Here is a 14,288-nt window from a genome sequence, read left to right on the forward strand (position 1 = left end):
ACTATCTGGGTCAGGTAAAATCTGAATTTTAATATCTTTCTGTGATACTTAGCTCTCTGGCAAAAGTAAGAAATCCCGCGATGATCTTAACCTCTGGCAAAAGTAAGAAATCCCGCGTCACTTAACCTCGTCGTGGTAGTTTTGGTATGATAAGATCAAAGAGAGCATATCTGAAAAGGACACAGTAAGAGAAAAGGATTTTCCTTTTACACATTTAATCGCCTGTCAAATGTATTCAGGCTATCATTGCTTGTCGTTTTCCCTCACAGGTACTCCCCCCTTACCTCCCTTGCAAAAGTGGATATAAGAAATTTTTCAATTGTAAGACTTAGGTGGCTCAATAGGGTTTTTTGGCCGGGCGAAGAATGGGTACGAAAATGGCGCGAGCTTTCAAATGGCATCAAATATGTAAACAAACATGGCGGCTTCACGCGAGTGCACAATTTTTGTCACATAATCGCGAAGTTTACTTGACGAGAGTGAATCGGCATCGATACTTTCCAGTAATGAGCACAATATTGACAGTGAAAGACCAGAAGTTTACACAACGCCTACACAACATCCGTAATGCGTCAGGTCGCTTTCGGAAGAGGGAAGCGATCGAAACCAGAAAAGAAACAAAAATAAAAAGGTTACACGTAGGGTTCAAAACGTGGAATGCCAAAAGGAAGCTCCAGTATGATAACATATCCAAGGAAAACGAACCCCCAGCAAAACGAATGACACGAGCACGTGAGGTCAGTACGTTTTTCTTTCTTCGGAAGTCTTAATTTTTGGTAAGATTTTCCTGTCAAGCTTGTCCTAATTATCGGCCTACCTGTTCTGTTGACTCCAACCCTGATTTCCATCAGCAGAATAAAGCTAAGAGGAAGGCGAACCTGCCACAAGGATCCAGACTGGTGGACTTAGAAACCCTTACAGATGGTCTGAAGGAATGCTTATTTTGTCATTACGGTAAATTCTCACTATTTTTAACTGCACTATAGCATATTTTACACCATTATCATATAAAAGAACATAACAAATATTGTGGAGTCTTTTTTCCCTGTTAGTTTACAGTGTATTTTACAACATTTCTAGGCCCTTTGTCTCTTGGCAATGTTATTGAAGAACAGCACAGTGGCTTGGCAAGCACGTTTACTGTTATATGCAGCCAATGCAATGCAGAAAACACCATTAAAACATCAAAAGAGCACAGATCTGGCGCACGCGGTCCATTGACCTTTGATGTGAACACGAGAGCTGCCCTTGGCTGTTTACACACAGGAGTGGGCAACACCCATTTAAACAATTTACTTTCAATCCTCAATGTGCCTGCACTGAACTCATCAACTTTTAAAAATCGGGAAAGGGAAGCTGGAAAGGCAATAGAGCTAGTAGCAAAAAATAGTTGCCAGCAATTCCTAAACCTTGAACGAGAGAAGGCAATTGAAAATGGTAACGAGCCTGACCAGAACAATTTGGTACCTATTGCCTGTTCTTATGACATGGGGTGGCAGAAACGGGGGCGAGGTTTCAACTCTAAGACCGGACATGCTGCAGTCATGGGCCTTTCAACTGGTAAGGTCCTTGACTACACAACAAAAAATAAAATGTGCCGCTCCTGTGATGAAGCTAAAAAGGCAGGAAAACAACCAAATGACCATGACTGTAGAAAAAATCATTCATGCTCTTCAAAGTCAATGGAGCCTTTAGCTGCAGAGGAACTTTTCAATTTACACCGGGGATGATGATTCAATGACTGAATCTCTCCTAAAGCAAAAGGTACCCTATGGTTTGGAAAAATGGAGTGATACAGTTCACATAAAAAGATCCCTTACAACACGCCTATACAACTTGGGCCAACAGTGTTGTCACAGAAAGTCATCAATTACCTTGTCAAATCCTTTACATACTGTATTGCACAAAATAAGGGGGATGCTACAAACATGAAATCTGCAATTCAAAGCATTGTGCCTCATGCATTTGGTGACCATACTGGTTGTAGAGAAACATGGTGTCGATACAAGAAAGACCCTTCTCATCATTGTCACAGAGATCTTCCCTATGGCAAAGACCTCCAAGGAGATAGCCTTCAATCAGCCCTGAAATCTCTCTTTGATGAATATAGCACAGACATTGTTATAAACAAACTTGCACCTGCAGCAAATTCTCAACGTAACGAGTCTCTGAACAGTGTGGTGGGCTCGAAGAACCCCAAAATTCGCGTTTACGGGGAAGTGAAAGCAATGATTATTGAGTGTCCTGCAGTGTCTCTCAAGTAAATTTAGGTTACAGGTACATTCCTCAAACTCTAGCGTCACTTAACATAGAGCCAGGTCTTTTCTGTGTAGACCATAATACGAAAATGGACATGAAAAGTTCGAAGGACAAACAAAGGAAATCAACAGTTGCATTCAAGCGACGTCGATCACAATTACACAAACACCAGATTTCAGAAACCTCGAAAAACGAGGGCAAAGAAGGTACCATGTATGAAAGTGGCACTGGCCTGAACCTAAACTCTTCTGCGACAACATTGGAGTTGAACAATTCTGAACTTTCAATCACTGATCTTTATGATATAACCGCTGCTGTCACGAAACAACAACAAGAACAGTACGAAAATGCAGTTCCGAAATACACTTCGAGACCCACAGTTCAAAAGGAAAAATTTGATGACAGTAAATTTTATCACTTTGTTTTATTTGACATCGAGACAAATTCAACGGGAAAATCAGCAGAAGTATGTCAGCTCGCTGCCGTGGATAGGTCAGGTAAACAATTCTCATGCTATATTCTACCAACCAGAGACATAGATTCTCACGTGTCAAAGGTCAACAAACTTACAGTTAAAACTGTCAATGGAATCCGCCGACTTTTCAAAGATAATCGACTAGTAGAAGCCTTTGAGTTATCGCAAGTACTTAGGCAGTTCTTAACTTTTTTGAGGGCCAGCATAGATTCAGCTTCAACACGATCCACAAAGCCTGTTTGCACAATCTTGGCTGGACACAACGCTGCCACATTTGATATTCCAATACTTCTTCGAAACGGTGGCGAAAATTTTATCGCGGAGCTCAGTTCCATCAGTTCCATCCGGTTTGCAGACACTCTGACACTGATGAAATCACTCATCAAAAGCAAGCACTCTTCCATCCAAAACGCAGAAGGTAAATTTCCAAAGCCTGGGTAGAGTTCTGTTTACGAACATTTATTTCAAACCACCTTTGATGCCCACGACGCCCTGGAGGACGTGATCGCTCTTCGAAGAATCTTGCTTTCGCCTAGGTTGGCTTTGTCTGATGAAATGCTGGTGAACAGAAGTTCTGTAATCTCTGTCAAGGACGCCGCCGAAGACCTGAAATATCTTGACAACCGTCATCAGAGACTCTTGTCTTTTTGAGGAAAGCTGTACAACCCAGGTCATGCGGATAGCCCAATAAAGCAAAGCATTGCCGAAAAAATTGCTGGCAGTGGCTTAAGATATGAGGATTTAAATAATTTGTACCAACGATTTGGACGGAAAGGTCTTGTGTGTATTTTGACGAGACCGCCGTCCAGTCGCTCGTCGCTTCCAAGGGTCACAAACACGACGAGAATAGTCTCCGCAATTTTGAAACACTTGGAAGAGATTTCCAAGGATTCTGCGCATAGTAAATTAAGGTATGTTCTCAACTGACTTTCAGGTCAAAAGCAGTTTGTACAAAAACGTCAAAGATAATGACCGCCCGTGTTTGCACATTCGTTCTCGACAAAACCGCGAGGTTCGAAAGTTCGCGCATGGTCAAATAGCGATCTTGGCGAGTTCCTATTCTGATCACGTGATTGTCATTGAGGTGAAAAAATAGAAAGTTCCCCCTCAGATTTCTCGTATTTCCTTCGGTGAAATTCCTTAAAATTTGGCAGAAATGTTAAACCCTTTTAGCTTTCCTTGCTGTGAATTTATCAGAAAAATTTGTAAGACAAGTTTTTCGCTCAGCCAGAAAACAACAAAAATGTTAAAAGCGAAAAAACTACCTTGACAACACCTATTTTTCTCGATTTTAAAAGTTTCGTCTTGTCAGACTCTACCCGGTCAGAGAATAGAAAATTTTACCGAAGGAAATTGAAGAAAATTGAAATCAAAGTCAAACAGACCTCAAAAAATGGCGATATTTGAGTAGTTTTAATTTGGGACTAGAAGCCTTGACTTCAGAGGTGACTGTTGTACAGCAAATTTAGGCCCTTGTTTTTTATGTTTCAGTAGCTTTGATTTGAAAAATTGCAAAAACGAGAAAAATTAACTTTCGATTGATGTCACTGGCGCGCGCTTCGTGATCTTGCATAACCCTATTGAGCCACCTTAAGTCTTACACTCCATCAAATTCTTTAACTAAGGAAAATATTTAGGATAAAGTATCTACTTCTCAAGAACAGCCAATTAAGATTTGGTAGGGAAGGCTCTCAGATCTCACAAGTTTAACAAGAAATGAAATATTCGGAGGAGCATTAGGGGTGAAGATTCTTTTTTCCATGTTTATTGCTAGGATAAGACTGAGAAGGGCCCTCCAAATTCTACTGCAATTTGCACTTTCTTTGAACTCCTCTTACTACATCAAGATAACCCCAACTCTTCATGGCCTCATAAACCCCCTCCTCCTGGCAACAAACATGGCATGCCAACAGTAACCGCATAATTTTCCATCGTAATGTTAGACCAGTTCAAAACAGCATACTGGGCACTAGCAACAGGTTAATTAGACAAAGCCCATGTGGGGTCAGATACACAAAACAAAGAAAATCAACCAAACGAAACAGAAAATTATAGTTCACATTACAATGAAATGTGAACATGCCAATCATAAAACAACCATTAGCACTCAGTTGGTCATGTCTCACTCCAATTGTCCCCATTCTTTATCTCAGCCGATTTTTTATAGTTAATGGCTACCAATCATTTTTCAAGTTCCGTATAGTTCAGTTTCAATAGAGAACAAAACATTATCCAGAGCTGCAGTTATTTCACTAAGAGTGTTGCCCTGCAGGCCTTTTGTTTAATTTATAATAAAAAATCAGAAATAAGCTTTTACAAAATTTCTGATTGGTAATTTTTAGACAATCCTTGAATTCAACTTAGAAGAATCAAATGACGTAGCCATGGTCATTTCACAGAGGAATTTAACGCCGGCATGAATGCTGATGGTTGGCATATCATTAAAATTTGATTGTTGAGAAAGAATTTGTGATAAATTTAGAGTCTTGTGCAATTTATGGGCTTTGTATGTTCACCTGTTGTCTGCAGAGCAATTAGCTGTTCTAATCTGGTTCAAACCATTCTTGCAGACAAAGATATTTGGACAAATAAAGCATCAAGTAACAACTGTTTATTGAAGAGGAACAATGAAGACAAAAATGAAAGAAAATTGAAAAAGACAACTAGCCTACCTCAAGTGTTCTCATTTTTTTGCAATGAATTCATGTTCCAATTTGCAAAAGTAAAAGTTTTGCTTGTAGGCAGACTTCCTTATTCCTAACTAAATCACCTCAGTGGCTGAGGTTATATTTTCAAAAAAATTCTAGGTATGCCAGTTGCAGCATTGTTGGAACTATTCTTATTCATTTAATTTTCAGCCAGCTTACTATCTGTTATGTTGAGGAACCTGGAAAATGAAACAAATGGCAATCAGACAGTATAATGCACAAGTCTATGACCCGTCCTACTATCAGCTCTTATTTAAATGTACAAAGATTCCTGAAAAAGAAGAGATATCATGGTAACAAAATTTCAAGATGACCTGTATGCATTCCTTCTAAATAATATTACAGGGCAAAGGGCTTGTTAACTCTCAAATGAGCAAATAAAAAATATGAACTCATTTAACTCAACCCATTGAAATGTTTATTCTCACAACAAACATTAATACAATGTAAATTAAATTAACAAATAGTTACGACACTATAAATACCAAACTTACCTTAGCATAAAAGCAAGCTCATGTTTTATTAATCATATGCAATATACAAATTTTATATAGCATGTTACTGTATCTACAAGTAAACCCCATTTGCATCAGGTCAGACCAGCCATGTTTACTTTACACTTGTTTATAGAGACAAGTGTTTTTAAGGCTACAATTCTAACACTCATCCTTTTTTTGTATAGTATGGATGTAAATAGGGTTTACATAACCCGAAAAAACAGGAAGCAACTAGAATTATAAAAACAATTACTACCCGCAAAGCAGTGTTTTAAAGATCAAGAATACATGAACCATGATTAATGTAAATTGCCCTTGGAAGGGAGTTTGCACCATGTTAAGTAGCAGAACAATTTCCAACTTGTTTGTTTCTAGCCATCTCAGAGATGCATTAGGTATATTGCCAAACAGCTTCCAAAGAAAAACTAGATGATTGTGCTACTACTGCAACATATCAGTGCAAAGTACCTTTCTCGCTTTCCAAAAACTGGAGAATGCCTTCAACAAAACAAAACAAAACAAAAGGCTTGATCTCAGTTTTCAACAGCATTTTTTCCCACAAAATAAATAAATAAAGAAACTAAGGGAAATAAAAAATAAAATAATCTAAAACAAAAATCAGCATGTTTTGACTGCTCTCAGGTATGAATGAATAACTCTGAAAACTATGAATCTAACCACGGGGTCCAAACTAAATAAATGCAAAAAACCAGTCTCTTCTACACACGGGATTCAGTGTTGGAGGCTCGATTAGTCCTGTCTGAGCGGCAGAGTTTGCTCAGCTCATTCACTTTGGAGAATACACGATCATGAGGTTCTAGGGATCGTGTCCACTTTGGCAACCATTCCCAGTCTTGGAGAACTTCTGGTAGATGGCCTGGAGCTTTCCTTTGAAAAATGTTCACAATAACAATGAACAGGAAGAGAAGTAAGAGGGGAGCAGCTACACCAAGGAGAATCTGCCAACCAGCCAGTGACAAGCCAAAGACAGCTGCTGGGAGAAGGAAGAACCCGAACACCAAGTATGCAATGGCAAACCATCTGTAGTCAGCAGTTTTGTTTCCTAAGGACTTGGCAAAACCAATGGGAACTTTTCGCAGGTAAGGGATAGGATACCACACCAAGATGCCAGAAATATTGAAGAATAGATGGCAGAAGGCAATCTGAAGGGCTTTGTCCAGATTTGACGAACTTGCCAAGGCAGCCAAAATACCTGTTGCAGTTGTTCCAATGTTTGCACCCAAGGTCAGAGGGAAGGCTCGTTCAATGGTGACAACTCCAACACCTATGAGAGGTGTAAGGGCAGATGTGAAGATGGAACTGGATTGCACCAACATGGTAAGACCAGCACCGACAAGAATTGTAAAGTAGCCAGTGAGATGTTTGAATGGTCCGGGGAAGTCTGCATTGACCGTCCTTTTGATGATTTTAGCCAACTGACCACGAAGCATGGAGTGAAGAACCTTCACGATGCAGACAAGGCAGACACAGAGCAGGACGATGGAGAGTACTAGGATTATGATGCCAACCTCAGTGTCACTCAGGGATGTACCTCTAAAGAGAAACTTGCATGTGGGAGGTTCCATTTCTGACACATTTTTCAAATAATGAAAACCAGTACTATTAGTAATGTTCTTAGTCACAGTTACTGTCTTTACACAGCTTTTGATGAGGGATTTTGACTCTGCTGATTGATCTCCCAGGGCAATCTTCTCAATTATTTTTTTGTCCAACTGAATAACAAGCTTGGTAAATGGTTCTGTCAATTTCTTCAGCAATTTTTTGTTGGTCCCTTTCTGCTGGGTCAAGGGAAGTACAGCTATGATCTCACCAGTAATATAAAGTAGGTAGTGCGTGATAACCTCCAGGGGTAGGAATATAAGCACACACAACCAGTTAAATATATCATGTACTGTTGCTCCAGCAAAGGCACGTCGAAACTCATTACGCTCAGCAGCTTGCGCAAGAGAAACTATGGTGTTGGTAACTGATGTTCCTATGTTGGCACCCATTACAATTGGGATGGCAGGCTCAACATCTAAAACTATAAAAAAAAGTACACATATTCATTGATTACTTTACTTCAACTAAAAATGCAATTTAAATCACAAATTTGGGCAAGGCTGTTTATACAAAAAAAATCTACTTTGAAAAACACAATTGCACTCAGTCAAAGACCTTATTCAATGCAGATAACCAATATTTCACTAACAAGTCACGATACAAATTCTGACCAGAAGATGGGCAAGAAACATCACGAAGGAAGTAATGATCACATAACTCCTTTGATTAACATGAAGTTAGTTTGAAGGTTTTAAGCGAAAAAAAAAAAAAAAACCCGTCTGATGTTGCCCTTGCATACATTAACCTCCGCAAAGTTATCGAACACAGTACTTGGATGTAATCAGAACAGAAGGTAATGAGGCAAAGCGACTAAAGGAGCTCTTACTACCCAAATATCATCACTGAAATTCGCCACTCGACGAGGAATTCTTTCAATATACTTGAACAATGAAGATCGAATTTTCTGGCAACGAAATGATTAGAGTCTCAGAGCTGCCAACTGAAGTTAAAAACACTGAAAAGGGGTAGATATTAATTATGTTGGAAACAAAACTGTGCAGTAATACTGGTGACAAATATTTCTGAACACCGGCAATAGGAGTAAATACCATTACGTTCATCAGTTTCCCTTACACCTTCGATCAATACTTTCCGGAAAAAATCAATATCCAAAATTGTGGAGGAAAAATTTTAAATCAAACGCAATCTTTAAGGAAAAGTTCGTAAGTTTTCAAGCCAAACAGGATTGATTGCTAATAAAAACGAAAAATGAAACAAACATTTAAAGCAAGCCTGTACTGAAGCGTGTTGTTTCAAATACTTCTTTTAGAAATCTTTAAAATAAAAAATGTCACGTCCAACTTACTCTGTGCAGCAACCATTGAAACGACGATGGATGTGGTTGTAGACGAACTTTGGACAAGAACCGTTGCCAAGATGCCGATCATCAATCCGGCAACGGGGTTGCTCAAAATTTTGTTAGACGCAAATGCTTCGCCTGCCGCTTTTCCTCCAAGCAATCGGAAGGCGCTACTGAGAAAATCCAGCGAGCAGATAAACAGATAGAGGAGACCAAGAAGAAGGGCGATCTTGGCAAATCCCAAAGCGACTCGTTGCACCTTCCCGAATCCATCAAGTTCTGTGGGCCCGCCAAAATCAGAATGAGTGTTGAACGGGAAAATCGGTTAAAAAAAACATAAATTTCATGACGAGATCACAAAAACTTTGGTACTTACCAGACCACTTGGGGCCAAGATCCTGGAGTTCAGGCAAAGCCCAAGGATCAAATTCTTCAGCCTCCTCATGAAGTTCATTTCCCGCCTCTTCATCTACCGGCTCGTAAGCTTTGTTGTAATTCTAAAAAATAAAAAGATCAATAAAATTTAAAGCTCTTCGAGATCTCTGAGTGTCAATACGACGAACGGTAGTGAACAAAATCGCGTGGAAAAGTCTCTACATAATATTCAATACCTACCGGTGGGTCTGCCTGACCACGATTTTCCATTTCAACACCGGTCAACTTGGACGAGCTACGCGACACGTCCGCCATCTTAGGAGAACTGAATGAAAAACGCCGGTCCAACAGCTTTACTTAGTCCTGAATTACGTCACAATGACTTTCCACCTGATGGGACTATACCCATTTTGATTGGTTGCTGAGGATGGGCTGAGGCGTCCGCATGACAGGGACACGTGAAAGTCTTGAACTTTGACGTTCGCGGGTCCTGCGAGATGATGATCATGAACAGTTTCGTACACGTGGTAACGTGGGTTTTCTTTGAACAAACAAGTTCGTGTACGTTTTCTTTGTTGGCAGGAACCTTTTCTTCAGAGTTGCCACTTCCCCTAAGAAAACGTTTTGGTACCGTTTACGAGGATCCTCAAAATAGACGTGAAATTTAAGATCAGGCTACAGGTGTGTACGAAATAAGTCATATTCAAGTTAAAAATGTTCTTCACTTGTTCTAGTCTGAGAGTGTCCTCTTTTCTAAAGATGTGGCACCTATGGTGTTATTTCCCTTGAGACGGTTTTTTCCGTTGGATAATGGGGTAAAAGAGTATTCTGCGTTCGTATTGTTTTCTAATAAAACGAAGTAAATCAGAAGTATAGCAGTGTGTATTTTTTCTTCCCTATTTGTATTGTTTTAATATTTGTTCTCTCACTCGCATGGTCACGTTTTTCACAAAGCGCGCGCGGATCACGATACAGGTTCAAGTCGATCAGCTTGAATAATTCCACGCGCGAACGACTGTCCTAAGGGTATTGATTTGAGAGACAGCAAAATCGCACATTTTTTGATATACGATTCTCTTTTTCCATAGCCTGCTTCTCTCTCGATGATCATTTGACTCCTTTGTTTATGCGAAAATGGCTCAGATAAGCTGAATTTCTCTCACAGTTTCTTCTAGGTAGAACCAATTGAGGAGGAGAAAAATGTTGAAAAAACAGTGACTGCAAGTAAATCTAACATTTGAAAATTTCGAGGAAATAAACATCGAATTTTTTCGCTAACCTAACAAAAAGACCGAATCAGTCGTACATCGGGAACCGGTAGCTGTAGAAACTCATCCGAGACATTAGGAACCTTACGCAACCACGACGGCGACCGTGATTTAGGGACGACTTTCAAGGACTGTTTGCTCATCAGGACAATCTGTCCAGGTTAAAGTTTAGTGAATGTGTTTTATCACTCTGTCAGTACTTGAACAACAGACCAAAATGACAAGAGAGTGTCGCAAACAATACCTTGCATGAGCCTCCTGGTTTTGTGCAAGCGATTTTAGCACTTATTTATTCAAATTACGCAATTTGGAGCCCTAAGATGGTAAGTGTGTCTAGCGATTCTAAATTATGTATTGCTGCTAAGCAAAGTTTGTTTCCAGAGCGTTAGAAATCCCAGTGAATCGTTATTATAGCCAAGCGTGGGAGTTTCGCGCTTGGTCATTTCAGCTCCTCCAAGAACTATCGAAGGGGTAGAATGGTTTAGCGTCGTAATAGTAAAAAAAATAGTGATAATCAATAAAGTGAAGGAAAATGGGTGAATCATGCACGGTTAACCACCGCAGCTATAAGTGTAACCTCAAGATAAAGACTGCAAAAGAAACATTTTCAAACCACAAACATTCGATGCTTTTTTATTTTTATGGAATCCTGTATCGCTTAATTTTTTGCTAACGCGAGCACTGGCGGCGGAGGTGCCATGAAAAATGGTAAGTATGCACCCTTACATAATTGCGTCAATATTTACGAGAAAAATGTGACGAATCTGAAAGGTGCATATTGACTGAAACTTGTTATAAATAACTTCTAACTATAACTTAGGGGATAGCTAAATATTCCAACAAACGCAACAATATTTCCACGCTTGAGTCACGGAAACCGGAAAAAATATCATTAGTCTTTAGTGCGAACCCAGAACTCTGGTGGAAACCATTGTTAGTGATTTCAACGCTCTGATCGCGGTATTTTTAGATCGGTTTGCCATTGCAAAAACTCGTGATAACTCAAGAGTAATAAAACACTATGGCGGTGATAAATGACACAGAACTGCATGTCTTAATTCGTTTCTGATTTGACCCTCGGCTTATTTCCTGTCGACCACGGTAACTTTATTGAATGAAACGTCTGAGGGGTTAGCCTCAAAACAAAGGTTATAGTAGACTCGCGGAAAAGAAGTAAGACATGATTTTATTTTCCGAAAACGCTCGCAAATGCTTGAGTTCTTACCTAATTAATGTGCCTAATACAGGCGATATCCGGCAGGTTCTCATGACGGATTGCGAATGGAAAAGCCACGTAATTACTTAATTGCAGCACCTTGGTAACTCGTGTGAATCATGTTAAAGTCTCTGTGGGGGGGAATTACTTTGAACACGTTAAAAAAAAATTTTGTTATCAAAATATTTTTCATGCGACTTTTTTAGGTATATTTCACGTTTAGGAGCCCGTTTTGGTCCATATAGCTCTTTAATCGACTTCGTGACACCGTAGTTCATAGGGCCAGTGTACGTCACCAAGTGTTTGCTTTTCCGGTTTTGTCTAAAAACGTGAAGACGTTTTTGTCCAAGTCATAGTTCTCAGAGTAAAATAGACATAGAAACGCTCCGTCATTTCCTTCTATTCCTCCTTCTTCTTTTACTTTTTTAACTGGCACTGTTAACACGAGCAACAGAGACAATTTAAACAGTCAGAGTTAAGAAGCACGTTTTCAGTCGTGCGCATGGTAAGGAAGTTATTGTGACTCTACTTAGCACGGTAGCAACCATGCGAAGGAAAGATTATTTGGAGGATTTTTGATATTTCTCTTGTGTTCTTTAGACAGTTGAGAAGGAAATTGGCGCCAAATCAGAAATAAGTGAGAAGAAATGATATATTCTGTTTTAGGAAAGATATCTTTTGCAATGACAAAGCCGTATTGTGTCACCTGTAGCAAAGTGCTTTCCATGACATTGAAAATTCTCATGAAATAATGGGCGGTTTAGTAAGGACCCTCTAGACTAATGGAAGAACAATAAGCACGGGAAAATTTCACCTGGATAGTTCAAAATACATTGGTTTCTATGGGGTTTTTACATTTTTTTAAGTTCCTTCAGTTGAAAAGGAAATTAGCGCCAAATTTCAGAGCGCGCCACTGTGTGTTCAGAGTTGTTAAGGCAACAAGTGGCAAATAATTGCGAAATCCATGACAAGCTCGGGCTTTCTTTGTATACAAAAGAAACAAGACTTAACGAGGGGTGAATACGAAATCACCAACTGAATCAAATCTTTGATAAAGAGTCCTTCTCCAATCATAACCTGTCGTTTTGTCATTTGTTGACGAATGATAAATAAAAACTAGACATATTAGCCTTAAGTAATCTTGGTCTCTGTACAGATACAATGCACAGTCCTCTCTTAATTAAGTATTAGAAGGGGTCCTTTTTCTGAGTATCGTCATCTGTGAACAATGTTTGACTCTTTTGCTCCCATGAGAGATCAAAGCAGAATTTCTCTTACAATTTCAATACAATATCAAGCAGACAATTGATGAGAATAAAGAGAAATATCAATTAGAGGATTATAAGTTGATCCAGTACCAGATTCTCAGAATTAACAGTATAAGAATTGTAAGGCAGAAAGATCGTGGAAGTGAAAGGTTTAAAAGAGCTGATGTAGATTTGAGTTTGAGTGTTAAATTTCTTCTAGTTCAGGCAGAAGAGTAAAAAAAGAATAACACAAGGAACTTTAAAGGATAGATGAATTCTTCTATTTGTTTTGTTTCATTTCACCATAGTTAATATGACTTCACTGTGTAATCATAGTCCCCTCTATTAACTATGGTGTAATGAAGCCGGCGTCGCTTTGTTATGATGGGTTCCGTGATTTATTCACAGTCCAGCTTTACGCCTCAGTGAAGACCGCGCAAAACTTGCGTTCAACGCAATTCTTTGCAACACTTTTTCTCAAAAGATAAAAAAAAATTGTATTAATGCCCCTAAAGGAGAAATTTAAGAATAGACACACAAAACAAACGCAATCAAAGTACATTTGTAAAGAAGGAACGAGTTTTACTCCAATTCTGTTGCCGTGTACACAAGCCACAACTTCAGTAACGTGCGTGTGACGGAAAGAGCTTGTTCGCGCAGAGGCACCTAATATTTATTTCTTCTTACACTAACTGGAAATACCTTCACGAATTTAGTTACAAATGCTAACAACCTCATACTTAATCCTTTCCCAACCATCTCCCGCGATCGGTGCACAACGATGCGCCAGATCATGAAACTAATAGTCAACCCTATACGAGATACACTCTTTGCAACTAGGTTACTTCGTAACTTCAACTCCTTGATTTGGAGGTAACCCGATAACGAAGACGAATTTTTATGAGTTTTTCTTGTAGGAACTGTTCGGCGCTGTTCCTGTTATTGTTGTTGTTTTTATGTGAAGGTATCCATAATTTTTTCGCGACCTCATCAATCAATTCTCTGTGGTCGTCGTAGGCTGACTATGAAAATGCACCCGTCAGTATGAATACAGTTCACGTTTATATTAACAGAATTTTTTTCTTGGGTAATCATAGCATAATTTCCCCTGTCGGAAATCGGGCTTGTAGTTACTCCCTGGGGAAGCTCTTTCACAGGCGTTAAATCAAGTTCTAATCTGTTTGTCTCTGTTATTATTAAGTCTCTTTCTTGTTAAATGCTGACCTTCACCAAATATTAGCATTCGTCTCTAAGAGAACTTAGAAACATTTCTAACAAGTCGAGAGGTGGTACTATCTAATTAAAGCACAGACTGGGTCA

General features: G+C 39.2%; 2 protein-coding genes and 1 long non-coding RNA gene across 3 annotated transcripts; 2 read left to right on the forward strand and 1 right to left on the reverse strand.

The window, feature by feature from the left end:
- The first annotated feature begins 147 nt into the window (after positions 1 to 147).
- On the forward strand, positions 148 to 1,730 carry LOC148718759 (uncharacterized). Its single transcript, XM_088739996.1, has 3 exons — positions 148 to 737; positions 855 to 954; positions 1,081 to 1,730. Exons 1-3 carry the CDS (start codon positions 366 to 368, stop codon positions 1,728 to 1,730), a joined length of 1,122 nt encoding a protein of 373 aa, XP_088596122.1. The 5' UTR covers positions 148 to 365.
- Positions 1,731 to 5,837: 4,107 nt separating this feature from the next.
- LOC111333226 (sodium-dependent phosphate transport protein 2B) lies at positions 5,838 to 9,610 on the reverse strand. The gene is made up of 4 exons (XM_022938768.2): positions 9,478 to 9,610; positions 9,239 to 9,359; positions 8,869 to 9,141; positions 5,838 to 7,983 (listed from the first exon to the last, which is right to left on the reverse strand). The coding sequence occupies exons 1-4, from the start codon at positions 9,550 to 9,552 to the stop codon at positions 6,659 to 6,661; spliced, it is 1,794 nt and encodes a 597-aa protein (XP_022794503.2). The 5' UTR covers positions 9,553 to 9,610; the 3' UTR covers positions 5,838 to 6,658.
- Positions 9,611 to 9,768: 158 nt separating this feature from the next.
- LOC148718760 (uncharacterized) lies at positions 9,769 to 12,856 on the forward strand. The gene is made up of 2 exons (XR_015994223.1): positions 9,769 to 9,918; positions 10,403 to 12,856. It is a non-coding gene; the product is annotated as an uncharacterized LOC148718760 (long non-coding RNA).
- The last annotated feature ends 1,432 nt before the right edge of the window (positions 12,857 to 14,288 follow it).

The sequence above is a fragment of the Stylophora pistillata genome, chromosome 12 (genome assembly GCF_964205215.1).
Source record: "Stylophora pistillata chromosome 12, jaStyPist1.2, whole genome shotgun sequence".
Classification (NCBI taxonomy): domain Eukaryota; kingdom Metazoa; phylum Cnidaria; class Anthozoa; order Scleractinia; family Pocilloporidae; genus Stylophora; species Stylophora pistillata.

What these genes read in the sequence shown, in the direction of transcription:
- LOC148718759 (XM_088739996.1), top strand. Translation starts at nt 366, where the DNA reads ATGGGTACGAAAATGGCGCGAGCTTTCAAATGGCATCAAATATGTAAA. An exon ending in GAATGACACGAGCACGTGAG is followed by an intron (nt 738 to 854) that starts GTCAGTACGTTT and finishes TTCCATCAGCAG; the next exon opens with AATAAAGCTAAGAGGAAGGC. An exon ending in ATGCTTATTTTGTCATTACG is followed by an intron (nt 955 to 1,080) that starts GTAAATTCTCAC and finishes CAACATTTCTAG; the next exon opens with GCCCTTTGTCTCTTGGCAAT.
- LOC111333226 (XM_022938768.2), bottom strand. Translation starts at nt 9,552, where the DNA reads ATGGCGGACGTGTCGCGTAGCTCGTCCAAGTTGACCGGTGTTGAAATG. An exon ending in TCTTGGCCCCAAGTGGTCTG is followed by an intron (nt 9,142 to 9,238) that starts GTAAGTACCAAA and finishes GCGGGCCCACAG; the next exon opens with AACTTGATGGATTCGGGAAG. An exon ending in TTCAATGGTTGCTGCACAGA is followed by an intron (nt 7,984 to 8,868) that starts GTAAGTTGGACG and finishes TTTTTTTTATAG; the next exon opens with TTTTAGATGTTGAGCCTGCC.